The 26,239-nt window shown below is 41.1% G+C and overlaps 1 protein-coding gene and 1 pseudogene across 4 annotated transcripts in view; one reads left to right on the top strand and one right to left on the bottom strand.

Moving 5' to 3' along the window:
- The window catches only part of Klhl7 (kelch-like 7), a 62,805-nt gene that overhangs the window by 25,613 nt on the left and 10,953 nt on the right, over nt 1-26,239 (bottom strand). For all 4 annotated transcript variants that reach the window (XR_880834.3, NM_026448.3, NM_001161800.1 and 1 more), the window contains exons 2-5: nt 10,833-10,935; nt 9,995-10,088; nt 9,653-9,777; nt 2,618-2,793 (exon numbers count right to left, since the gene is read on the bottom strand). Coding sequence is in view for 3 of the 4 variants with exons in the window: in NM_026448.3 (NP_080724.2) it covers nt 2,618-2,793; nt 9,653-9,777; nt 9,995-10,088; nt 10,833-10,935 (498 nt within the window). In the remaining variant the exon portion in view is untranslated. The remainder of the gene's footprint in view (nt 1-2,617; nt 2,794-9,652; nt 9,778-9,994; nt 10,089-10,832; nt 10,936-26,239) is intronic.
- Gm3724 (predicted gene 3724) lies at nt 19,030-19,970 on the top strand (annotated as a pseudogene).

Raw genomic sequence — 26,239 nt, 5'->3', positions numbered from 1 at the left:
ACTGTAGTATGAAGCATCTGTCATAACCAATAAGCTAATACTCCTATATGAATACTGTAGTATTTTTATATTTCTTTAATGTTTATCTGGCATTTTTCCCCTTCCTAGTATTCTGTAAAGGAAACCACATTATATTCAATTAAGAAGTCATCTAAAGAATTTTTCTAGAATGTGCAGCTTCTCAAACTTTCCTTCTTTCTGACAACCTTAACAGTTCTGAATTCTAGTCAGGTAAACGCTCTAATTTCAGTTTGCTTGCTTGTGCATTAACCTAATATTAGGTTTCTGGAGAGGGTGACCACAGTGATCAGCTTAGGGTTTCTAGTGGTGTTAAACACCACGATGACAAGCAGCAACTTGGAGAGAGAAGGGCTTATGATCGGTCACACTCCATCACTGAGTGAAGTCAGGACAGGAATTCAAGGCAGGGACAACCTGGAAACAGGAACTGAAGCAGAGGCCATGAGGTACTCTGCTTGCTGGCTTGCTTAGTTTGCTTTCTCATATACACCAGGACCACCTGCCCAGGAGTTGCACTGCCCACTGTGGGCTGGACCTTCCCATATCAATCATTAATCAAGAAAATGGCCCACAGATTTGCCACTGGCCAGTCTTATAGGAACATTTTCTTAAGTAAGATTCCCTCTTTCTAGATATGTCTAGGTTTGTGTCAAATCGATAAAACTCAATCAGAACAGTGATGCTTTGCTATTTTATCCCATCAAGGGAGGATGTACTCACTATGTCCTCAGTGATGTCCCATCAAGGGAGGAAGTACTCACTATGTCCTCAGTGATGTCCCATCAAGGGAGGAAGTACTCACTATGTCCTCAGTGATGTCCCATCAAGGGAGGATGTACTCACTATGTCCTCAGTGATGTCCCATCAAGGGAGGATGTACTCACTATGTCCTCAGTGATGTCCCATCAAGGGAGGATGTACTCACTATGTCCTCAGTGATGTCCCACCAAGGGAGGATGTACTCACAATGTCCTCAGTGATGTCCCATCAAGGGAGGATGTACTCACTATGTCCTCAGTGATGTCCCATCAAGGGAGGAAGTACTCACTATGTCCTCAGTGATGTCCCATCAAGGGAGGATGTACTCACTATGTCCTCAGTGATGTCCCATCAAGGGAGGATGTACTCACTATGTCCTCAGTGATGTCCCACCAAGGGAGGATGTACTCACTATGTCCTCAGTGATGTCCCATCAAGGGAGGATGTACTCACTATGTCCTCAGTGATGTCCCACCAAGGGAGGATGTACTCACTATGTCCTCAGTGATGTCCCATCAAGGGAGGATGTACTCACTATGTCCTCAGTGATGTCCCATCAAGGGAGGAAGTACTCACTATGTCCTCAGTGATGTCCCACCAAGGGAGGATGTACTCACTATGTCCTCAGTGATGTCCCATCAAGGGAGGATGTACTCACTATGTCCTCAGTGATGTCCCACCAAGGGAGGATGTACTCACTATGTCCTCAGTGATGTCCCATCAAGGGAGGATGTACTCACTATGTCCTCAGTGATGTCCCATCAAGGGAGGATGTACTCACTATGTCCCATCAAGTGCTTGGACATCACTAATATTCCATCAAGGGAACATGTACTCTCTATGGCCTCAGTAATGACCACCAGCAGACCGTGTCTTTCAGGTTTTCCAGTATAAAGTCACTTTTGTTTCACCTAAATGCAAGCCAGTTAATTGAAGAGAGAACTGATATTTCTATCTTTGTTTTGTTTCTTTTGACACAGGGTCACATTACATCGTAACTGGTTTCAACATCTTGGGCTCAAGTAACTCCTTTTCTTTAGCCTCCTAGGTAACTGAACTTCAGGCACACTCCTGTGCCTGACATATAGATGTGAGCTTCTTTTTTCTTATTATCTGATGAAGTTCTCCAACTGGAAAATCTATGTTATGGACAACATAGAGCAAAATAACATGGGTTAAAGAAAAATAGCAACTCAAAACCTGTGATCTTATCTCAGTACACTCACTGAGTGTATTGTAGCTGTAACAAATCACTACAGACTTAGTGACCAAAAACCGAGGAGGATGTGGGGCTAAAATACAAGGACTGAGTGAGTCTACATATTAAAGTTACACAACCTGCTCCTAAATAACTTTGGCCAATTTACACATCTAACACTTAAACTGATGGTTCTAGAGAAGAGAATGTAAATCAAGAGATGCTGGGCTAAACAAGATGCCAGAAGGGCTACCTGGAGGGTACACAGTACAACAATTTACATAGTAAACATTTATATACATTTTAAGTCTCTTCTGACCTATCTGCACTTTGGACCTACCCACCTTCTCATCCACATCTTGGTCACATCTTCTAAGTTCCCATCAACATGTAAGCTTACAAGTTCAGGAAATCTTTTTGGGGAGGCTAACATGGCACCGGATAAGTTTTATCTCTGCCATGCAATCTGTCTTTCAAATGGTCTTGACTCTTCCAATGAAAAAGGCTTTGTGATGATGTATTTATTATAAACAAGACATTCTCCCTGATTTCAAGACTGTTTGTCATATATTAAAGCACCAGGCACAAGGAACTGTTAAGGAGCTTACTAGGAAACATCTAAGAAGACACTTCAGTTACCTGGTCCTCTGCTCTCACAGTCAGGGTGTCCTGGCTGAGAAGATGTGTCACTCGCTTGACATCAAGCTGCAGGAATTCATCTGTTTTGTAAACCTCAGTGAAATGCTGATGAATGAAGTCATCAGCTGTAGCTTTCAGTTCAGGACAGTCCAGACACTCTGCAAGCACACTTATACCTACACACAGAGGAAAGACAAGACACTGCTTGCAGATAAAACATATTCCCAGAAATCGAGAAGATAATGCTGGAAAACAATCTCAAACTTAAGGCCAGTCTAGACTACAGAGTAAGACCCCGATTTTAAAAAACAAAACAAAACAGTACTATGTGTTTCAGGGGATGCAGGGGAGGAGAGAAAGCAAGGCTTAGGGAAAACTTAAGTGGATCTCAAAAACTAGATCCTTTTTGTTCCAATAATTTGTCTATTTTTGTGGCAATTTGAGGTTGTCTTATGTTTAACAATAATAAGAGTATCATTTTTTTCCAAACTCTTCTCAGGTATTGTTAAATATCTTCTTTCACAAATAAATTTAAAGTATCACATTTTACATAAAAATGAGATGATTTTTATTAGGACTACACTAAACTTTTGGATTGTTTTTGGGGGATAGCTGACTTCTGCAACATAGATGAAGAGTTCCAAGTGAGAACTTGGCATTGGCTGGAAGACAGCTCATCAGGTAAAGGTGCTTGCCTCCAAGCCTGATATCCATCCCTGAGACCCATGTGGAGGAAAGAAATCAACTCCTGCAAGTTGTCTCCTGGTAATGGGCACAACGAGCCACAACACATCCAATTAACAAAAGAAAAAAGAACTTGACAGTTTAACTTTATCCCGCTGTAAATTATTCATGACAGTCAGCTTATCTTACACTCTCCAATATAAATACACCTTTTCTCCCATCTAAGCTTTGCATATTTTTTATTTAGCATTTCCCCAATTTTTCTACTTTTAGAAGGAGTTTATAGGGGCTGGTGAGATGGCTCAGCGGGTAAGAGCACTGACTGCTGTTCCGAAGGTCCTGAGTTCAAATCCCTGCAACCACTTGGTGGCTCACAACCATCCGTAGTGAGATATGACGCCCTCTTCTGGTCTGTCTGAAGACAGCTACAGTGTACTTACATATAATAATAAATAAAATTTTAAAAAACGGAGTTTATATTCTATATAAGGAGGCAAAGTATAGTGTCTGCAAGCCAACTTTAGTCAGTCCTCAATCTGATGGTATACCATCTTGCCATGGCTAATTAGTGTTTATTAAAATGTTATGAGCTGAGTTGTTGTTATTTTGGTTTTGTAGCCCTGGTTGGCTGGAACTTGACAGGCTGGTCTCAAGTCAGAGTGATCTGACTGCCTCTGCCTCCCAAATGCTGAGATTAAAGGTGCCATGTCAGGCCAGTACAGAGCTTTGATGTTTTCATAATTACATTCATCACCACAAACCAATCTGCTAAGGTAGCTGGTATCTTTCATCTCCTTTGTATAAATGAACTGACTTGTTCCCATGGCATTCTGAACATTCATGGGAAAAAGCATATTCCTTCTATATATATTTGCTCATACCAGTGAGACAACTAGATTTGGCCTGTGGTTTATTTTATGGTTTAATTTCTAACTTGTTTGTGAATGAGTTCTCAATATGTAGTCTAGATTTGCCTTAAACTCATAATCCTTTTGCCTCAGCTTGTTGGGCGCTAGGATTACAGCCATGTGCTACCATAATAAGCTAAAACCTTTTCATTTGCTTAAAAATATCACAGATACTATAATTGCAGGACTATTGCTATGACTTTAAGTATGTTCCTACTTTAGCTTATTAGTAATCTTTGACAGTGAAATACTTGAAGGATGGAATTTCTGAATAAATCTATTACTAATAAACTTTAGAGGATAGTTTCAGGTTTATCCTAAACTTATCATCACACACATTAATTAATCTTCTCTATTATCATCATTTAAAAAAGGATTTTTACTGTATATGTGTGTTGCTTCTGTATGTCTGTATACCATATGCAAGCAGTGTCTACAAAGGCCAAAAGAGGGCATTAGACCTTAAGAACTGGAGTTACAGACAGTTTGAAGCCAGCACATGGGAGCTGGGAAACTGAACACAAGTCTCCTGCAAGTGCAACGCGTGCCCTTACCCACTGAGCCGTCTCTCTGGGCCCCATTATCATCACTTTAGATTGGAGAAGGGAGGAATTCTTTTTGAAAAGATATTCATTGCTGGATTTGAAATCATTTTACACTAAAAACAAGGGAAATAAGAGTTTTATGCACATTTATATCTACACATTCTTTGTTCAAAGCTGGCATTATGCTAATCCTATTTCTGGGAACCTTATTTACTGACATCAAATGTAAATAATAAAAGTTAATCTCAACTTTCGATGCTCACTAGCATTGACTGATGAAGACATCCCACCCAGAATCTTTGCAGCTGTCTGAAGTTCCAGTTCCAGGCTTTCTGCTTCCGAAGACAGTTTTGGTCTTGTCTCCTGACTTCCCAGCTACAGTCTGATCCCGGTACTACTCTTTCAGCTTTCCTTCTTAACCAGACTTTCACAGTTTTCTAATTAGCTTTTGTCTTTCTGACCACATATAGAGCCCGCTTTTTTTTTTTTAACTTCCAAAAGAAAGTTTTACAAAAGGAATACTGGGTCTGAAGAGATTGTGCAGTGGCTAAAAGAACTTGCTGTTCTTGAAGCAGATCTGAGTTCTGTTCCATGCACCCACAACAGAAGCTTACAACCACCTATTCCAGAGGATCCAATATTCTCCTGTCTTATGAGGGTACCAGGCACACACCTGGTACACATACATATATGCACATGCACACAAATATTTTTACAAAGGAATACTTGTACTTTTATTAAATATTGAGAACTTTTCTTATCTCTTTGCACAGGATGCTTAAGTCAAGAAAGACTTAAAGTAAATTTCTTTCTTTAAAAAAAAAAAAATCCTGGGGGCTGGAGAGATGGCTTAGCGGTTAAGAGCACTGACTGCTCTTCCAGAGGTCCCGAGTTCAAATCCCAGCAACCACATGGTGGCTCACAACCATCTGAATTGAGATCTGATGCCCTCTTCTGGTGTGTCTGAAGACAACTACAGTGTACTTGTATATAATAAATAAATAAATCTTAAAAAAAAATTCTTTGGTTACATTCTAAAGTGTTTGATTTACTGTGTTATTATGCTTTTCAATAAGCCTTTAAGTTAATTTCTAATATTTCTCTAGGTTTCTTTTACTCAGTTAACTTTCCAAGTGCTGAAAATGGTGCTGAAACAGACGGCCCTCTGAAGCCACCTCCTGCCTGCCTGCTGTGCGGCTGCCGGGGGTCAGGCCCTGTGCACTTTTCCTTTTAGGACTCAATGTTTTCTATTGCTGGGGGTCAGTCTATATAAACTCTCCAATTGGATTCATTCTTCTGATGATAGTATAAACTTCTGTGATAACTAAAGTTTTGTTAGTCAAATTCTACTTTTCCTAAGCCTGATTTTTTTTCTGAGGTATCTGGGCAATTATGAGTTCTCTATCACAGCCTCTCAAATTCCGTTGTTTTTTGCTTAAAACAAGGAAAGCCATCTTATTTTACTGGGCACAGTATCCTAAGCCTTTAATCCCAGCCCTCAGTGGGTGTGGGCAGGGGCAGGGGCAGGTAAATGTCTCTAAGTTGGAAACTAGCCCTGGTGTACAATACATATCAAGTCCCCAAATCAGCCAAGGACACAGACCCTGTCTCAAAAACAAAATGTCAGCTTATTTTGCCATCACTAAAAACCCTAGCCAGGATAATCTTACTGATGAAGCTGGTACTCTCATGACATAATCATTCCTCGACAGTTAGAGACCAAACTTTTAAACATAGAAGTTATTATGTGAGACACTTCATACTCAACCATATTAGGACAGAAAGAGCAGTTTGGTTTCTGTAACCTAACACACCACTTATCTCTAAAAACATGTAACTACATAGAACCAATCTCCCAGCAGTCACATTCAGCACACCCCTGCCCTCCAGTGTGATCATTCTCTAGCTCCAAGCCATCCTCATCACCTCAGATCCAAGTTCCCAGTCTTTAGAGACCATGGCTCATGAGGCAGACCTGTACCTGGTTTGACACTGTCCTTAAGGTCCCAGTGACTTTTCCTTTGAGCTTTATTGCTTCCCCTCCATGATCCCGGGGCTCCTGTCTCACACCACTGCCCTGCTTCTTCCTTTAATGGCTCTTTCATCTTTCAGTAATGGGTTTCTTTTAGTTATAGTTTTGTACCATGCATGAGAAAGTTTCCCAATTGATCTTTAGTTTGAATTTTAGCGGTTATCTACTTTACTGTTCAATTTAATTAAATGTCAAGACTGAAAAAGCATAGGGCTATGCCCCTTCAAATATCTTCTATTTTTAATTTTCTTCCTATTTCTTACATTAAAATTTCCCTCAGGAGCTATTCATTTTGGCTGTTGAATGTTATTTTCTGTCTCTCAAGCTACTAGGCTTCCTTGAACTTTGTACGATTTTGTTTTATTTTGAGTCCAGGTCTCACTATACAGCCTAGGCTAACCTGCACTAGCTATATGAACCAAGCTGGTCTTGAATGTGCCTCTGTTCTCTCAGTACTGGATTACAGACATATGCATCATCATGTGTGACTGAATTTTGCCCAATTCATTCAGTTTCCATGGGTTCCTTTAGCACTGTGGAATTTAGATTGTATAGGAATCTTGAGCAGTGGAGAAACAAAAGGAAATCTTAGGGAGGAGTTCTCTAGCTGGCTGGCGTGATAGCTATGCTCAGATCCACAGAGAAAACAGACAGAAGCAGGTCTTCTCATCCCACCTCTACCAAGTCACTGAGGGACTGTAAGACAAGGTCTCATACTGTAGCCAGGCTGGCCTTGAACTAGGGGCTATCTTCTCATCTCAACCACCATGCCTAGCTGAAGCCTCTGTCTTTGTTACAGGCTTAGGCCCAGAATCTTTTCTAGGTCACTGAGGTCACGTTATCTATCAGCTTTGTTAACAGTGATGGCAGCTTAGCAGCAGAATGCTTTCCTAACATGTACAAGGCCCTGAATTCAATTTCAAGTACCACAAAAACAAACAGAAACCACATGTACTGGCTGGTTCTGTGTGTCAACTTGACACAGCTGGAGTTATCACAGAGAAAGGAGCTTCAGTTGAGCAAATGCCTCCATGAGATCCAACTGTAAGGCATTTTCTCAATTAGTGATCAAGGGGGAAAGGTCCCCTTGTGGGTGGGACCATCTCTGGGCTGGTAGTCTTGGTTCTATAAGAGAGCAGGCTGAGCAAGCCAGGAGAAGCAAGCCAGTAAAGAACATCCCTCCATGGCCTCTGCATCAGCTCCTGCTTCCTGACCTGCTTGAGTTCCAGTCCTGACTTTCCTTGGTGATGAACAGCAATGTGGAAAGTGTAAGCTGAATAAACCCTTTCCTCCCCAACTTATTTTTTGGTCATGATGTTTGTGCAGGAATAGAAACCCTGACTAAGACACCACACAAAATGGTAGCAAGAAATAGGCAAATGTCAGCATGTTCCCTTTAGAAGCACTAGACACAACACACAACAAAAACTCACCTCAGGTTCTACACACTATATTTTGTCCTATCTCTAGGACTTTTAAAAAGACATTTTTGTTTGCAGTTGATTCATGCCAATAAATTTACAATGCTAAGGAATTATTCCAAAAATGTTTTTTGAAAATTTTTATTTATTTAATCTGTGTGTCTGCCTGCACATGTATGTTTAACTGTGTGTATGTGTGAAGGATACCCTGAAACTAGAGTTATAGACATGCTGAGTGTTAGAAACCAAACCTGAGACCTCTGCAACAACAGCAAGCCCTCATCTCTCTAGCTTCCTCACGCCCAAGGGGTTGAAAGTAAATCCCTTCTGTAAACACATGGTGTCAGATTCCTTACTTATACAAGGAAAGATAATTTAATATTAGGAATAAAGCTACAAGAATAGAGCTGTAAGCTACAGTACAGAAATGGGGTTTCAGCCAGAGAGCACCTGACACACAGCTCAATAGCAGGCAGTATTGACTTCCTTCTCCATGTTGACTCCAGGGTAACAACAATGTAATCCATCAACTACAGCTCCTTTTCTGGACACTAGAGCAGTCTCATTTTTATTCCTTTCATCTGATGTTTATTCTCTTCTACATCTATCCTGTTTCCTTTCTGACTGCCTTCCACATTTCCCTCCCGGGTTCACAGTATGTGTGCAGGAGTATAAGTGCCCTGAGGAAAGAAAGTATAGAAGTGGGACCCAAGAGGCCCAAGCATCTTGAGAAGGCCGCTGCCCAGGGTTTACTTTCCTGTCTTTCCCTTGAATCAAAAATCTCAGCGTTAACTCAGCTCCAGGCCTCTCTATTCCCTTGATTCTACTTTGTTCTGCCCTGGATCTCTAGCCTGTTCTTTCCCTGAAGCCTGTGAATTGCAGTAGGGTAGGAAAATGGAATTACACTAGGGATTGGCACTAAGGATCATCCCACAGTAAAATGCAAACTAAAATTAAGACAGCTGGATTACTTTCTCCGATTCTCTCAAGGACAACTTATTTACTGGAGGCAATAGCTTCAAATGAAGAACTACAGCAGTGCTTCAACTAGCACCTTAGTTTATGATGTCCCTGTTTACAGTGACAGTGGAGAGACAGCATGGTGCTCCAAGCAAGCAACAGATGACTCCAGGACTTAGGTTAGAGAAGTTATAGACAATCTTCACTGAGAAATGTTCGTGTTTTTCATATAACACTACCACAAATGGATGGCACTCCTGTTCCTTATCTTCGATAAGTAAAAACTAACTGTAAAAGCCATATTAATTTTAGAAAATAGTAACACTGTATTTATTGAGCTTATTGCTGCCTTTTAAAAAAGTTTCATTGGATACTAGTTTAAGGTTAGATGAAAAGTCTTACCAATATGTTTTTTTCTTTATTTAAATACACAATGAGGATTAAAAAAAAAAAAAAAAAAAAGCCAGGAATCTGGTATTTCTTACCAAGACAATTTGAAGCATCAACTTGTTCTTTCAAAAAATCAACACACATTTTCTTCACAGGTTCAATCTGGTACTGATTTGCTGCATCTAACAAAGACTGAACATTGTTGCTATTCACAGAAATTCTGTAAGTTAAAGGGAATATTAATTTCACACAATTTTTAATTGCTTAAATAATATTACTGTGAAGTGTACTCTCCTATGACATTAGGATCCCTCTAATTCCTCCATTACAGTTTTTTGTTCTAAGAAGTCAGGAGCAAACCAATTTGTCACAATGATGTTTTTCTGTGTCAGACCCCAATTTTATTCCCCCCAAAAGAATGATTCTTTTTAACTCACCTAGCAGTATAAGCAAATTCCACCAGTTGTTCAATAATATCAGGTTCAGCATCTTTGAGTTCTACTTCAAAGGACTTAGATTCAAGCATGTTAGCTAAAAGAAGAACAAACATGAATGATACCAGCACTATCACAGGTTTAACTGAGGAACCGGCCATGCCAGGTTACAGTAAACACAGTGACCACTAGGACTGTTATTTCTAGAGGGAATAAATACAAAAACTCTTTATCTTAGTAGCACCTGTTGAATTGAGCTAACAGCTTCCTCAAGTATAAATGGGAAAGACAGAAAACTAGATTTTTTTCCCTTCCAAGACCTAAAATAATTCAGCGTCACTCTTCTCTAATATCCTCCAAATTCTCAGAGATAGGTAGGGCATCAAAGTCAACACCTGAGGCAGGTTCACTATTTAAGTTGATGAAGATCACAGAGAAGAGACAGGTGTCATGATGCACACCTGCAATCCCAGCACTAGGGAGGAGGCAGAGGGAAGAGGACAACTCAAAGTTCCAAGCCCCGTCCTGGCTGGCTCCTGTCTGAGATCAACAAACCAATCCTCATAAGGCAATACTGAAGGGTGTAATCAGGCTCTAGGTTTCAGCTAAAAATAGACTTTTTTCCACGACAGTATGTCTCCTTTCCCTCCGTCCTCCACTTGGGGCTAATGAAGGAGCATTCACTGTGTGACCGACATCACAGCTGACCACTCTCATTCTCTTTACTGTCTTGTAGCCTTAAGTTATAAAAAGCTTTAAAAACTAGAAAAAAAAATGCTTATTTAGACTCTACCCAATTCTCATAGAAAAAAACAATAGTTTTTAACCTAAAAACACTTACTTGTGAACATTAAGTTAAAGAAGTGACTGGCTGCAGCCAGGACAACGCGGTGAGCGGGGATCTTTCTTTCCTGGACAGTGAGGATCACGTCACACAGTGTTCTCTAGTAGAGGAGAAAAGTATATGAAAAGGAGCTCACTGGTTGGAGCTCAGCAATAGTAAGTATAGCAAAGTAGGAACCTACCAAATGCTGTAATGCCTGTACATATTTTCTACTTATATCCTTTCCACACACTTTAGAGAGCATTTGTCAAAGACTTAGAGTACCTGTTAGATAGTATCAACATTTGGTACTATACTTCCAACAGTCAAGAGAAACACAAGTTAGTGTATTAAAAGCAAGTCTGGTATATAAAGGGGATTCCAGGACAGCCAAGATTATAGAAAGAGACCCTATCCTGAAAAACAAAAGAGAAACAAACAAAACAAAAGTCTGCAGAGCTGCATGGGTGGTACACAGCCGCCCAGAGGCTGAGGAGAATCACTCTGAGGCCAGTCTGGGCTGTATAAGGACATCCTATCTTGCTTTGACTGTCAATAGAAAAAGAGTCTGCTAATCCTTCAGGGAAGCCAAAACTTTTTTCCTGTCATAAATTCTAAGGCCTTTATTGTTAGCTTTCAACAGGGAAGGGGACAATTAAATGATATAATATGTGCAAGTTATCAATGCTTGGTAAAATCCAGAGAATATGGCACATAACCCAAAAAGGTAGTGGGAACCAGAAAGGACTCAGACACAGAGTAAATGAAGTGACTCTTTAGCAATCTTCCCTTAAATAGCTTGTCTCACAAACATCCTTTAAATAGAAGCTGGATAGCAGCCATTTCTAAACTAATTCCTGACCAAGACAACAGCAGTGACACTCTAGGCTGTGCAAAGAAGGTAGGCCTGCAATAACTTAAACTTCAAAAGGATAGGGAAAAAAAGGAGTACTGAAAATACATCAAGGGTTAGCACCTTACAGATGACTTTTAAAGAAAAAGAAATGTCTTTGGGGGAACACATCAAAAAATATATTCACAATGAAGCTGAAGATATTCTAACCACTGGGAGGTAACATATTCCATTATTCTTTTTTTTTTTTATTTTAAGTTTTAACTGTTATGTGTATGGGTGTTTTGATTGTAAGTATGTCTGTGTACCACATGACCCCTGAGGGAGTCAGATGAGGATGTCAATCCCCAGGCATCGGGATGGTTTTTAAATGCCATGTGAGTGATGGGAATTGAACCTGGGTCCTTTGCTGAGCCATCTTTCCAGCCCCATATTAAGTGGTTTGTAAATCTTGTTGCAAATCAATAATTTAGTAGCTTAGCAGATACAGTTTTTGCAAATTTTAAGTGTTTTCCTAAATAAGTATTTTACTAATAGTTTTTGAAAAATTGACATTTCCTACTATTTAGCTATTTTGTTTATGTGAGTACACACATGCGTGCATGCATGCGTATGCGTGTACCACATATATGCAGATAAGTATACATACATGGCCTGTGCATTCAGTGGTCAAAAAAGGTTATCCCGTTGTCTCCCTCCTCCACCTACCTCCACTAACTGACTAAATCTCTCAATGAACATAAAGCTGGCTGTCTTTGTGAGGCTGGACGAGAGGGCTTTCAGGACCAGATCTCTCCACCTTCCACTCGGTTATAAACACATTTGCTTTGTGGGGCTTTTCTGTGGGAATTTGAAACCAGCTCCTCTTGCTTACACAGCAAGTGCTCTTACCCATTAAGCCATTCCACCAATCCTACTTTATTTTGCGAATAAAAATCCAAGTAAGATGCTAATACTTAGGAAAAAGGAAAGGAGCCACCCAAAGCAGACTAAAAGAGATACAGAACTTTACATTTAGTCTATTTCAAGATTTGTTAAGTTTTGTGGGCCAGTACTTAGAATCTTATGCAGATTGGTAGCCCCTAAAGCTATTGTTGCTTCCATAGAAAGCTGAGCTTTTAAAGGTTCACTGTCTGACCTATGTGAGTAGGGTGCAAACAAGCAACAGTCCTCGGGTGACTTGCCATATGCCATACTAAAATATGCAAAGTAGTGCACACAGAATCTCTGATGTACTGTGTAGACACAGCACCTGTCAGTAAAAAAAACAAAAAAAAAAACAAAACAAAACAAAAAAAACCTATGGGCTATATATAGGAAGGGGTAGAATAGAAGGAGGGACATCTGGTAGGAAAAAAGGATTCTGGGAAAGAGACGTGTGGGAAATTCACCCAGGAACATGGAGGACAGAAGCCTGGGGGCTAGCCATGTGGCAGAACTTAGACTAGAATGAATGGGATATTAAGTTATGATCTAATCAGGGAATCAACCAAAGCATAAGGCCAAAAGTGTTTATAAATATATTTTGAGTCTCAGAGTTGTTATTAGGGAGGGGGCGGGGCTGATGGCACTCAACATGGAAGGCATGTAATTTAAACCTTTTCATTCATATTCAGGTATTAGACAGAGTAGTGGGTAAAGAGCAGGAAACAAAGGGCCCTGCTGGGCTACAGAGCACTTGATTGAGGCCCCTGAGCCTGCATTCTCTCTCAGACTAACAGAAATCCTGCCCCAGGACAGGATTTGTGCCCCAGCTGCTACAGCAAGAGACAAAGGCAGCACTTCTAAGAGTAGGATGGAAGCAGGACTTTAGCAGGTCAAAGGAGAACTCAACTCAGTACAGCTAGGCTAGCTGAGGGGCAGGGAGACAGAGTCTGAGGGGTCATTCCTCTAATGAACACAGAGCAGAAACACACAAGTTCAAAACACAGCTCTCAGTTAAACCTGAGAGTGCTGAACTACAGTCACCTTCTCAGAGTGGGGGAAAGCCATAGGAGGTATTTGTGAGTATATGCTGCACACACAAGGGCCCAGGACTGCAGTGGCATAAGACAAAACTGCGGTTTTTCTGCAATTCACCCTTTCCTGTTAACCAGAGGGCCAAGGACAGTGGCAGTGTCCTGAGCTAAACAATAAAGGGAGACAAAAAAAGGACACACAGAAAGAATCCAAATGAACCAAAACTTCTTTTCAGAGAAGGTAAAAAAATTGTTTTAAGACTGAAAAGGGAAGAAAACTGGATTTAAATTTCACACACATATATAAAAATAATCCAAAATTGATAACTATAAAGATGAACAATGACAGAGGTTGTCTAGCTTATCTGATCTCTTTTAAATGGTTCAAAGACACAAATAAGAGAAACAGATACATCTAAACTGGAAGTAGCATATCACTGATTATGACAATTATCATACTAATAATCCTCATTTTCACCTTAACAGTACTATTGCCTTCTCAGAGATAAAGCCTTAGACAAAAATTTTGAAAATTTATAAATCAGACTAAGAAAAAACCTAAAACATCAGCGATGAAGTAAAATGGAGAAAGTAACATTTGGAAACAAGATTTAGAAAAAAATTCTTAACTTATAATCACACTGCTAAGATATCAGAGATAAAACATAGTGTGAGACCCCAACTTAGAGCGTTTCTCCCCTAGAAGGTAATGCCCCTGGATGTTTCCCAAGCTTATTTTCCCTGATCTCTAAAAATACAGCCAGAAAGAAGCTCTTTGTTCTCTATAGCCAGCAAAAAGCTTTTGTTTCTGTGCCTTCCAGCTAGAGATTCCATAACTGTAGGAAGACCTACAAGGACATGGAGATAGACCAGGAGAGGAGGCTGCAGCTCACTCTCCCCCTCACCAGAAAGGAGCTGTAGCCAACTCTCCTCCCAACTTCTTCCAACTCCTCCCAATTCCTCACTAGCTGTTAAAAGCCCCCTACTGTCACCGCTCCTGGTCAAACTCCCCTGCCCTGCACCAAGAAGGGACTTCCTCCTCTGCTAGCTGATAATAAAACCTCTTGCAGTTTGCATCAGGTGTGGTTTTCTCTCCAGATGTTGGGGTGTTGGCCAGCTCATCCCGGGACTTGAGCTGAGGCCCAGCATCAGGGGTCTTACAATAGGGAGGGAAAAAAATTAAGGCAGACTTTCTCAAAGAAGAGGCTGAAAAACTAGATACTAGATTGGAGACCACAGAGCAGATGGAGGATTCTTTGAATCAAAATAGAGAACACTCACAGAAATCCAATCTAGAATTCACAGTAAATCAAAAGAGACAGTTCCAGATGAGAAAAATCTACAAAGGCTTAAAGAATTAAAATGGCAGCCCATAAAGAGATAACACATTGAGCTAAGAATCTAGATTCTACTTAAGGGAACAACGCCATACAGCAGATTATATGTTTCACTCAATGGAATTTAGAGTATTAAGATATATATGTGTTGATGCATCATACTATTTGATGTAGATTCAGAATCCCAATAGGCTTCTGCCTTGAATTCTGAAAAAGGGGATTCTGAGATTGCACATTTAATAGAAACTATGATAATTATAGCTATGCCTGCACAAATAGAGACTGACACTATTCCAACATAAGTCTCTATTAAACTGAAACAGTTCTTTACATATTCCAATGTAGAGCATGTGTGGTTTTGGCACACAGTCCTACAGCACTGGTAGCTGTAGAAGACCAATCACACTGTGAAGGCAACGCACTGACAGATGGAAGCTGAGGCTGCCTCAGCTTATGCACCCACTGGAAAAACAACAAACATTTTTATATTATAGCATGAAACCTGTTGTAGATATAATCTATACTCCTACCGGTCAAGCAATTATGGAGAGATCTAACAAAAATTTAAGAGAGATACTCATAGAACAAGATAATTTAAAAAATTCTTCTAGGGATAAATTAAATGATGTTTTGTTGCCTTTGAATTTTTTTCAATTTTTTTATTAGATATTTTCTTCATTTACATTTCAAATGCTATCCCGAAAGCCTCCTCCCCCTGCCCTGCTCCCCAACCCACCCACTCCCACTTCTTGGCCCTGGCCTTCCCCTGTACTGAGGCATATAAAGTTTGCAAGACCAAGGGGCCTCTCTTCCCAATGATGGTCGACTAGGCCATCTTCTGCTACATATGCAGCTACAGACACGAGCTCTGGGGGTACTGATTAGTTCATATTGTTGTTCCACCTATAGGGTTGGAGACCCCTTCAGCTCCTTGGGTACTTTCTCTAGCTCCTCCATTGGGGGCCCTGTGTTCCATCTGATAGATGACTGTGAGCATCCACTTCTGTATTTGCCAGGCACTGGCATAGCCTCATATGAGACAGCTATATCAGGGTCCTTTCAGCAGAATCATGCTGGCATATGCCATAGTGTCTGTGTTTGGTGGTTGATTATGGGATGGATCTCCGGGTGGGGCAGTCTCTGGATGGTCCATTCTTTTGTCTCAGCTCCAAACTTTGTCTCTGTAACTCCTTCCATGAGTATTTTGTTCCCGATGAGAAGGAGGAATGAAGTAGCCACGTGTTGGTCTTCCTTCTTCTTGATTTTCTTGTGTTGTGCAAATTTTATATTGGGTATTCTAAGTTCTGGGCTAATATCCACTTATCAGTGAGTGCATATCAAGTGAGTGTGACTGGGTTTACCTCACTCAGGATGGTATCCTCCAGATACATCCATTTGCCTAAGAATTTCATAAATTCACTGTTTTTAATAGCTGAGTAGTACTCCATTGTGTAAATGTACCACGTTTTCTGTATCCATTCCTCTGTTGAGGAACATCTGGGTTCTTTCCAGCTTCTGGCTATTATAAATAAGGCTGCTATGAACATAGTGGAGCATGTGTCCTTATTACCAGTTGGAACATCTTCTGGGTATATGCCCAGGGGAGGTATTGCTGGATTTTCCAGTAGTACTATGTCCAATTTTCTGAGGAACCGCCAGACTGATTTCCAGAGTGGTTGTACAAGTTTGCAATTCCACCAGCAATGGGGGAATGTTCCTCTTTCTCCACATCCTCACCAGCATCTGCTATCACCTGAATTTTTGATCTTAGCCATTCTGACAGGTGTGAGGTGGAATCTCAGGGTTGTTTTGATCTGCATTTCCCTGATGATAAAGGATGTTGAACATTTTTTCAGGTGCTTCTCAGCCCTTAGGTATTCCTCAGGTGAGAATTCTTTGTTTAGCTCTATACCCAATTTTTTAATGGGGTCATTTGAATTTCTGGAGTCCAGCTTCTTGAGCTCTTTGTATATATTGGATATTAGTCCCCTATCAGATTTAGGATTGTTGGAATAGGTGTAGTTTGTAGGAAGAAGTGTGCCACTGTGGTTGTTGGCTTTAAGACCCTCATCCTAGTGCCTGGAAGCCAGTCTTCTCCTGTTTGCCTTGTAAACAAGATGTAGAACTCTCAGATCCTCCCACACCATGCCTGCCTGGACACTGCCAAGCTCTGAACCTGTAAACCTGAACCTGTAAAACTGAACCTCTGAACTTGTAAGCCAGCCCCAATTAAATGTGGTCCTTATAAGAGCAGCCTTGGTTATAGTGTCTGTTCATACTATTGTTTCACAGCAACAAAATCCTAAGACACATCTAAATTGTTAGAAATCCAAATTTGACAGGAGGAAACCCCCTGGAGATCTTGGCTGCAGACAAGAAGAAAGAAATCAGCAAGACCAAGAAGGCATGTGATTTATATGCTGGCTCCTCTACATGGGAATAGCTCTGAGACTGGCTGAGACTTAAATGTCCATATATTTCCATAAATCTTGTTGGCTACAGCATCCTCATGACTTTTTATTACATGCCATCTTTTCATATCGCATGGATGGAGATTTATATTGAAGCTTGCTTATACACTCCAAACTAACTTAAGAAAGATATCTTTCACTATCTCAAACATGGAGCAGAGAACTATCTTTAACTGATATGTGCATAGTGTACATTTCATATGTGTTAATGTAGAAATGTGTATTACTTGTGAAAGTTTATGTGTTTTCAGAGAAAAAGGACCAGACACCAATGAAGACAAAACAAATAGCCCAGGTGATCCAGCCTCACATACTGCCTCAACTGCTGTTTCATCAAAACTTCCACTATTTATTAACTACCCAGTTCATGACAGTGTTTTACCACAGCAAAAAGCAGACTGAAATAGTAACTTTGTTTAAATCCCCCCTAAGACATTCTAGAGGGTTTAGTTTATTCTTTCATATTTATTATAGCATTTCATCTGACCTATGTTATCTTCAGTTATGATATGAATTATGCTTGTTGTCTTAGTTTGAGTTTCATTGCTGTGAAGAGACACTATGACCACAGCAACTCTTATAAAAACATTTAATTTAGTCTGGCTTACAGTTCAGAGGTGTAGTCCGTTATCATTAAGGTAGAAAACATAGTGGCACACAGGCAAACACCATGCTGAAGATGGAGCTGAGAGGTTTACATCTGGATCCACAGATAGCAGAAGGGGCCTGACTGTGTGTGTCACTGGGTGTAGCTTGAATATATATAACCTCAAAGCCTGCCTCCACAGTGAAACAATTCCTCCAACAAGGCCACACCTACTCTAACAAGGCCACACTTTCCAATAGTGCCATTTTCTACCATCCAAGCATTTAAACGCAAGTGTATGAGGCATACCTATTCAAACCACTACACTTGTTAAAATAAATTGCTACCTTAGTTACAGTTCACTGCTATGAAGAGATACTATGACTAAAGCAACTTAGAGAAGAAAGCATTTATTGGGAGCTTGCTTACAGTTTCAGAGGATTAGTCCTTTAGCCCTTTATTTAAAAAGACAACAGCCAAGGCATGGGGCAGGCGGGCAGAGATGGGACCTGGTGTGGGCTTTTGAAATCTCAGAGCTCACTCCCTTTGACACTATCCTCCAACAAGGTCACACCCATTCCAACAAAACCATACAATTCATTCATTCATTCATTCATTCATTCATTCATTCATTCATTCATTTATGGGTTTTGGGTATTTTGGAGGTTTTTTTTTTTGTTTTGTTTTGTTTTTTTCCTGTAGCCCTAGCTGTCCTGGAACTCACTCTGTAGACCAGGCTGGCCTTGAACTCAGAGATCCACCTGCCTCTGCCTCCCGAGTACTGGAATTAAAGGGGCAACTACTTCCCAGAAAAGCTATACCTGGTAATCCTTTCCAAATAGTTCTACCAACAGGGAACCCAAGAATTCAAACATAAGCCTATGGAGACCATTATCTTTCAAACATTCCACTCCCTGGCCCCCATAGGCTTGTAGCACTATCATAATGCAAAATGCATTCAGTAGAACTTTAAAAGTCCCCACAGTCTTTCAGTTTTAAGACTGCTTAAGGTTGTGGTCGCTTCGCCGAAGTCCGCGGCTCGAAGAGCCGGCTCCGTCGCTTCCCGTCGCCATGAAGTGGATGTTTAAGGAGGACCACTCTCTGGAACACAGATGCGTGGAATCCGCGAAGATCAGAGCGAAGTACCCCGACCGAGTTCCGGTGATCGTGGAAAAAGTCTCGGGCTCTCAGATTGTTGACATAGACAAGAGGAAGTACTTGGTCCCCTCTGACATCACTGTGGCTCAGTTCATGTGGATCATCAGGAAAAGGATCCAGCTTCCCTCCGAGAAGGCCATCTTCCTGTTTGTGGACAAGACAGTCCCACAGTCCAGCCTAACTATGGGACAGCTTTACGAGAAGGAAAAAGAGGAAGATGGATTCTTGTATGTGGCCTACAGCGGAGAGAACACTTTTGGCTTCTGAGGCCCTTGCTGGGCTAGGTGCGCCCTTCCTGCTTGTGTCTCTTGTAAATAACTGGCTGTTCTCAGTTACTCTGCCAGAGCCTCCACACAGACCTACTAGTGCATTTGTAACTGGATTTATTTCTTAATATATTGGAAGGTTTTGTTTCCTTAGATTAGTAAATTATCATACAGAGTTTTATTTTCAGTTTTCTTTTTGTGCACTGTCCTCATGGCTATTTGCTCCAGGGAACCTGTCCTCTGGGAATCATATTTAATGAAGATATTTCCGTAATGAAGGGAGGTAGGTGTGGTGGTAAAGGGAAAAGGAGGGGCTGATGCATAGTTCTGGATTATGTTGAAAGTGTTAGATGGCTAAGTATTAAAAGCACCCAGATTAAATCCTTAGCAATCAGAACACTTGCTTCACTAGATTTTGCCAACTGCAAATCATGTTGGACTGAGCTAATCTGTTCTTCTTTCTGAGACTATTAAGGTAAATAATTAACAATAAAGCCTCCTTATAAAGGCAAAAAAAAAAAAAAAAAAAAAAAAAAAAGACTGCTTAAAAGTCCAAAATCTCTCGGAAACTCAAGGTAATCTTTTAACTGTAACCTCCTGTAGAATCAAAAAGCAGATCATATACATCCAACATATAATGGCACAGAATAGTCAATTCTAAAAGCGAAGAAAGGCATAGTAAGGAAATACTGGATCAAAGTAAGTTTGAAAACCAGTAGGGTAAACTTCAAACCAGTATCTCTATGTCTGATGTCAAAGTGTATATTAGATGCCTCTTCCAGCTTTGCTGACTGTAGCACACTTCCCTCGTGTTCTACATCCTGTCTGCACCCCTACTTAGCCAGCATTCCCTGGCTCTGGCATCTCTGAGAGCTTTCTTAGGGGTCTTCAATGCAATCCGGTTCATCTTCATGGCTTCATACAATGGCCTCTCTGGGTCTCTATGCTCAAACTCCCCCTGCCACCAGCCTAGCCTTCACAGCTTTCTTGAACTGCAGAAGAAGGTTCCACGCCACTTTCATGTATATGCCTTGAAAAAAAACAGAACTAGGTGGCTGATCCCGCCCATTTCTTCTGCTTGCTGGGGACAGGAGCGGAATCCCCTCTTTAACTTACATTTGACTTGCTGATGACTTTCGGGTTACAAGATTAACTGGGTGCAGCCTCACCCTAAGGGTACCAATTCCTGTATTCTATTTTGAATCCAACCTTTCTTTAAACTTCATATCTCCTGGAGCACAAGACTTGGTTCCAGTATTACACTTCCTGCTGCGCTTTTTCTCCTCAAACTGTACATTTTGTATTTCTCTTGCCGAGTTTGCTTCTTTTCATTTTGTTAAGTTTCAAAACTAGGACAAATGGCTGATGTGCTTGCCATTTAATGTGAAAATGAACCTGGCCTCCAAGTTCTCCTTATCATCCCCCAGTCCCTACCTGTTAAGGGCATGACTGGCATAGCTTACCCTCTTACTCTGAATAATCTAGCTCAGGGGCCCTGCCCTTCTCCAGAGGCTCTCCTACCCTTCTCCCAACATGATTCAGGGTCATAACCCCTCTGGACTCTCCCAGATGTATCTGCCTCTGGCTATACTCTCTCTTTAGCTACAATAAACTTTCTCCTCCACCATAGCTAGGAGCAGTCCTGTCTGGTCCTGCCAAATACTGTAACAAGGTCTGAGAGATTCTGAGAGAATCTGGAGGCCATGTCCAATTTTACATTAAATAGGAACACCTCAGCTATCTGTCCCAAGTCTGAAACTTAATACATAATACATCTGAATAAGACTGATTACTAATAACTCTGTGACAGTCACTACACTAAGCTGCCTTGAAATCTCCTCTGCCAATGACATTGATCCAAAACACTTCAATTTGACCTCTGATAAAATTTTAGGACAATGGCAAAAAGTAGCCATGTTCTTTGCCAAAACAGCACTATAGTTGTTAGGCCACTTGCTAATATTCATCCCCTCCTGAAACCTCCTGAGCAGGGCTCCACACTGCCCTCATTACTACTGTTCTCAATGCTCCTACTAGGATGGCCTATTAAGCCATACTTAAAACACTGAACCATTTTTCTAGTCCAAAGTCCCAGTATTTCATATTAGTCTAAACAACAGCATGGTCAGACTTGCCACAGCAATACACCACTTTCTGGTACCAACTTCTGTCTTAGTGTTCTGTTGCTGTGAAGAGACACCAAGACCAAGGCAACTCATACAAGAGAACTGGGGGCTTGCTTACAGCTTCAGAGAGTTAGTCCATTATCATGGTGGGGAGAATGGCAGCAGGCAGACAGGCATAGAAATGGAGAAGTAGCAGAGAGCTATATCGTAATCCAAAGGCAGGAGGGAGGGAGGGAAAGGAGGAGAGGGATGGAGGGAAGGGGAAAGGGGGGGAGAGAGGGAGGGAGGGGAACAGGGCTGGCATTGGGGTTTTGAAAACTCAAAGCTTACCTCCAGAGACATACCTCCTCCAACAAGGCCACAGCTGCTCCAATATGGCCAAACCTCTAATCATGCTCAAACAATGCCACTAACTGAGGACCTTTCTAATCCCAACCACAACTGTTACCCCATTGTTCTTAAAGGTCAGTCATGGGTATATTCCTGAGTAGACTGTAGATTCAACCATAAATAGATGAGATAAATCAATAAAAAGACAATTGGGACTGGGGAGATAGATGACTCAGTAGTTAAACTGCTCCCTGAGTCTACGGATCAGAGTCTGGATCTTCAGAACCCACAGGCAATGCTGGATGGGCATGGGTTTGCCTGTCATTCCAGCCTTCCAAGGTAGACAGAGAGCCCCAGAAGAAGCTGGCTAGAGAATAATTCAGCAATATTCACAAACCCAAGTTTCACTGAGAAATCCTACCTCAGGAATAAGGTGGAAAAGCTATCTAAGAAGTAGGATACTGACATCAACCTTGGGCCTCCCACCTGTGAGCACACACAGATGCACACACATGCACACCAGACTACACAGCATGGAAAATGGAAGGAGGAGGAGAGAGGAGAAAGGAGGGAGGGATAGAAGGAAGGAAGGAAGGAAGGAAGGAAGGAAGGAAGGAAGGAAGGAAGGAAGGAAGGAAGACGACAAAGGGAAATAGTGTCTTTACCACAGAGATTAAGCACCTTCTTTTTGGGTTGTTAGTAAAACAGACTCAATCCATAGAAAAATTGAAGACATAAATTTTAAAGCCTTTCAAAGAATCGTGGTAATTCCAAAATGCAAAGAAAAGTAAGGCAGTTAGCAAAAAGGCGGGTTCTACTGTCTTGCTCTTGGTGACCCAGTAGCTGCTTACATAATCACCAGTTGCACAAAAGGTGTATGCCTGCACAGAAGGGCCCCAGCCAAGCCAGATCTCTCTCCTCTCTCTCTCTCTGCCTTCTCTCCTTGTCCTCTCTCATGCCTCCTTGTCTCCCCGCCTCTTTCTAGATGGCCTTTCATTCTCCTCTTCCCCAATCAACTTTTTACACTAGAGCAATAAACCTCTTACATTGTATCTGCTGTGTAGTGTAATTTCTCAGGGGTACAACTTGGCACAGCCTGACAAGATTACACCCACACCTCAATTTTTCAGACCAAATGGTTCTGAAAGAGAAAGAAATAGTTTAACTACCTGAGGGAAGGGAGGACAAGACACACTATTCTGTTATTTGTTAAAAGAAAGGACAACATTATAGACCAAAAAAAAGTTAAGAAAAGAAGAATTCCGTTGAAGACTAAACTTTTTCTCTCAGAAATAGAGCCTGGAACTACAGAGTTTTATAAGATTCTTTTTAAAGCTAAATGATTTTTCCTTCGAGCTAAGGCCCTTCCTTTAAAGGCTAAGGAGGAGTTTTTCCTGCATTATTAAGTACTTTAAAAGTCAATAATAGTGGGAAGACAGGAGTGGGATAGGCTACAGTGGGATGTATCTAAGAACTTATGGAAATAAGACTCTAGAACTCCTCAATTCTAAACATAGACCTCTTATAATTTCCAATATGGAAAAACTCAATTTTAAAAAAGCAATGGAGGAACAACTATGAACAGATCAATCATCTGGAACCAAAATCAAAAGAGGTGTGTGTGTGTGTGTGTGTGTGTGTGTGTGTGCGCGCACACACACACACACACACACACACACACACACATACCTCATCAATGTCCCTTTACCTACCAAATACAACACACAAGCAAGCTGGGGCTGCTTGAAATACATCTGTGCTACAGAGGGGAAAAGGCACTAGAGACACTGCCCATTTTGTTACAAATGAGTAAGAATGTGTTTGCTGTTCCTTTGTTCATAAAGTCTGGAAAATTCAAATATCCACGAAAGATAAAGTTTTAGGGGCACCCTGTAAAGGTGACACTTATCCCCATAGAACCACGGGCCTTAAAGACATCTGTTATATTCTCCAGCTACTACCAATTAAGAATGAAGAGGAAAAACTCCTTCAGGAAATAGATTTACAGATAGAGGAACTCCACAATGGGATAGGCTTAGAAGAGACACATGCAAGGTGCAGAACAGTCAGGAGATGCAGACGTACAGAAGATTCAAGGTCACAATCTGCTTTGCACAACCATTGGCTGCAAATGGGTAGGTAACTTCTCCCATGAAGGAGGGAAGCTCTGTCACTCAAGAGAACTTGGGACCCTTCAGCCACACAAGGTCCATTCAAACAAACAACAAAAACAAAAACACTGAACCTTAAATATGCAGAATGAACATCAGACAAAGAAAAGAAATCCAAAGTACTGAGTCTATTTGGCAAATTTCTAACATTTTGCACAAGAAGAAAGAATGAACCATATGCTAGAGAAGCAGCAGTGTACACAGACAAACATCTCTACTTTAAGAGATAAATGGTTCCCCTGGAGGGATAATTCCTCCCATCTGGGTTTTGTCTGACACCCTAAAGACCAAAGATTGAAGGTGGGGTGGGGGTGCACGCAACCTGTTATAGCCAAAGCTAAGACTTTTTTCCTTTGAAAATTATCTGTGCTGAGCCAGGTGTGGTGGCACACATCTTTAATTCCAGAGGCAGGGGAATCTCTGAGTTTGAGGTCAGCCTGGATTACATATCAATTGCCAGGACAGCCAGGGCTACACAGAGAAACCCTGTCTTGAAAACAAACAAAATATGGTCTGTTCTATCAAGCGATGTTTTACATTTTACTTTCTATTTATTCTCTCTCATTGTGCAAAGTTATAGTATGATAGATGAATTCAACATGCCCTTTTTTCTTTTGAATGAAGTGAAAATCAAAATACGTTCTCTTTCAATTCCCTCAGACCTTTTACCTCTGCTCCCAATATTAATGTGTGCATGTACATACACACAGACAGACAAAGAGAGAGAAATAGAACATTCCAGTAGATTTATAGTTTCTTTTTAAAGCAACAGAATCTATTTTCAAAGGGTCTTAATCTCATTTGGGAAGAGGAAGGGACCAGGGAGGGATGGAGGGAGACAAAGGGTATTGTGGAGGGGCCTGGTGCTGTTCTTGTGAACCAATCCCCTAATGAGTAAAGGAGCCAATCACTGGGTGAATAGGCGGGACTTCTGGGTTGGACAGAGGAAGAGAGGAAGCAGGAGGGGGTTGGGTCCATTTTGAAATGGGACAGCAGAGGGGTAAGCTGTGACTGCTAGAGTTTACCGGCATCATGGTGGATCCACAATGATTCACCACCAGAGGAATCAGATTTTAATAGGGCTTACAAGATTAGGTTTTAGTTGTTGCACCCAGAGATTGAGTTACCATTGTTTCTGAACTAAGTTGGTGTTGCATTTTCCTTCATGAGACAGCTCATCTGGGTTCAAGAGAGAAAGGTACAGGTGGCAAAGCGTGGGTTTGCCTGAAATGCACCACAAAGGCTGTGGGGTATGTGAAACACAGGGTTGGTATGGCAACGACCTGCCAATGGGAACCTAGCGAGCTGGGTGGAGAGACTGAGGAGTTCTGAGTCAGTCCCCACGAGTTAAAACAGGTCGGCCAATGGCCGCCAGTGCATGGCCAGCCAGGCGCCAGGGCAGAGTGTTGGAGGCACAAGCACGGGAACGTGTCTGTCCACCTTTTTAAGTATTTCTCACAACAAAAGGGGGGTAATGTGTAGGGATAGGAGTAGGTGAAAACAACCAAAGAACACTATATGCGTGGAGAAGAATGTAAGAATGAAATCCATGGGCTGGAGAGATGACTCAGTGGTTAAAAGCACTGACTGCTCTTCCAGAGGTCCTGAGTTCAATTCCTAGCAACCACATGGTGGCTCATAACCATCTGTAATGGGATCCCACACCCTCTTCTGGAATGTCTTAAGACAACAGAGTACTTACATAAAAAAGTAAATCTTAAAAAAAAAAGTTTAAAAAAATTTATACAATATGTGCTGATGTTGATTTCCTTTAAGAAGAAAGATCTAATTTCATATAATTTTATCTTGTTTTTTTACTGTCTCTCTACCTAACCCTGGTTCTCCTGGAGAGAAAGCATACAATATGTAAGAACCTGTTGACTTGACGGACCTGGAACTCACAAAGATTCGCCTGCCTCTAGCTCCAGAATGCTGGGATTAAAAGTATGTGCCACCATATAACTTCTATAGAATGGTTTCTCTGTTGCCAGAATGAATAGCATTTAGACTGTAGGACAGGGAGGCAGAATATTTTTAGCCAAGTTTACTAAAATTAAAGCAGAAAGACTTGCAATTTGGCCAGAAAAGCCTGTGTAGAGTTGAAGCCCAAGAAGACCTGGTTTCTGAAAAGTTAGAGCTATTGCTAAGAAGCAATTGGAAACTTAGCAT

This window comes from Mus musculus, chromosome 5, assembly GCF_000001635.26.
Source record: "Mus musculus strain C57BL/6J chromosome 5, GRCm38.p6 C57BL/6J".
Lineage (NCBI taxonomy): Eukaryota > Metazoa > Chordata > Mammalia > Rodentia > Muridae > Mus > Mus musculus.
The sequence above is the reverse complement of the archived record's forward strand: the minus strand, read 5'-3'. Positions and strand labels throughout refer to the sequence as shown.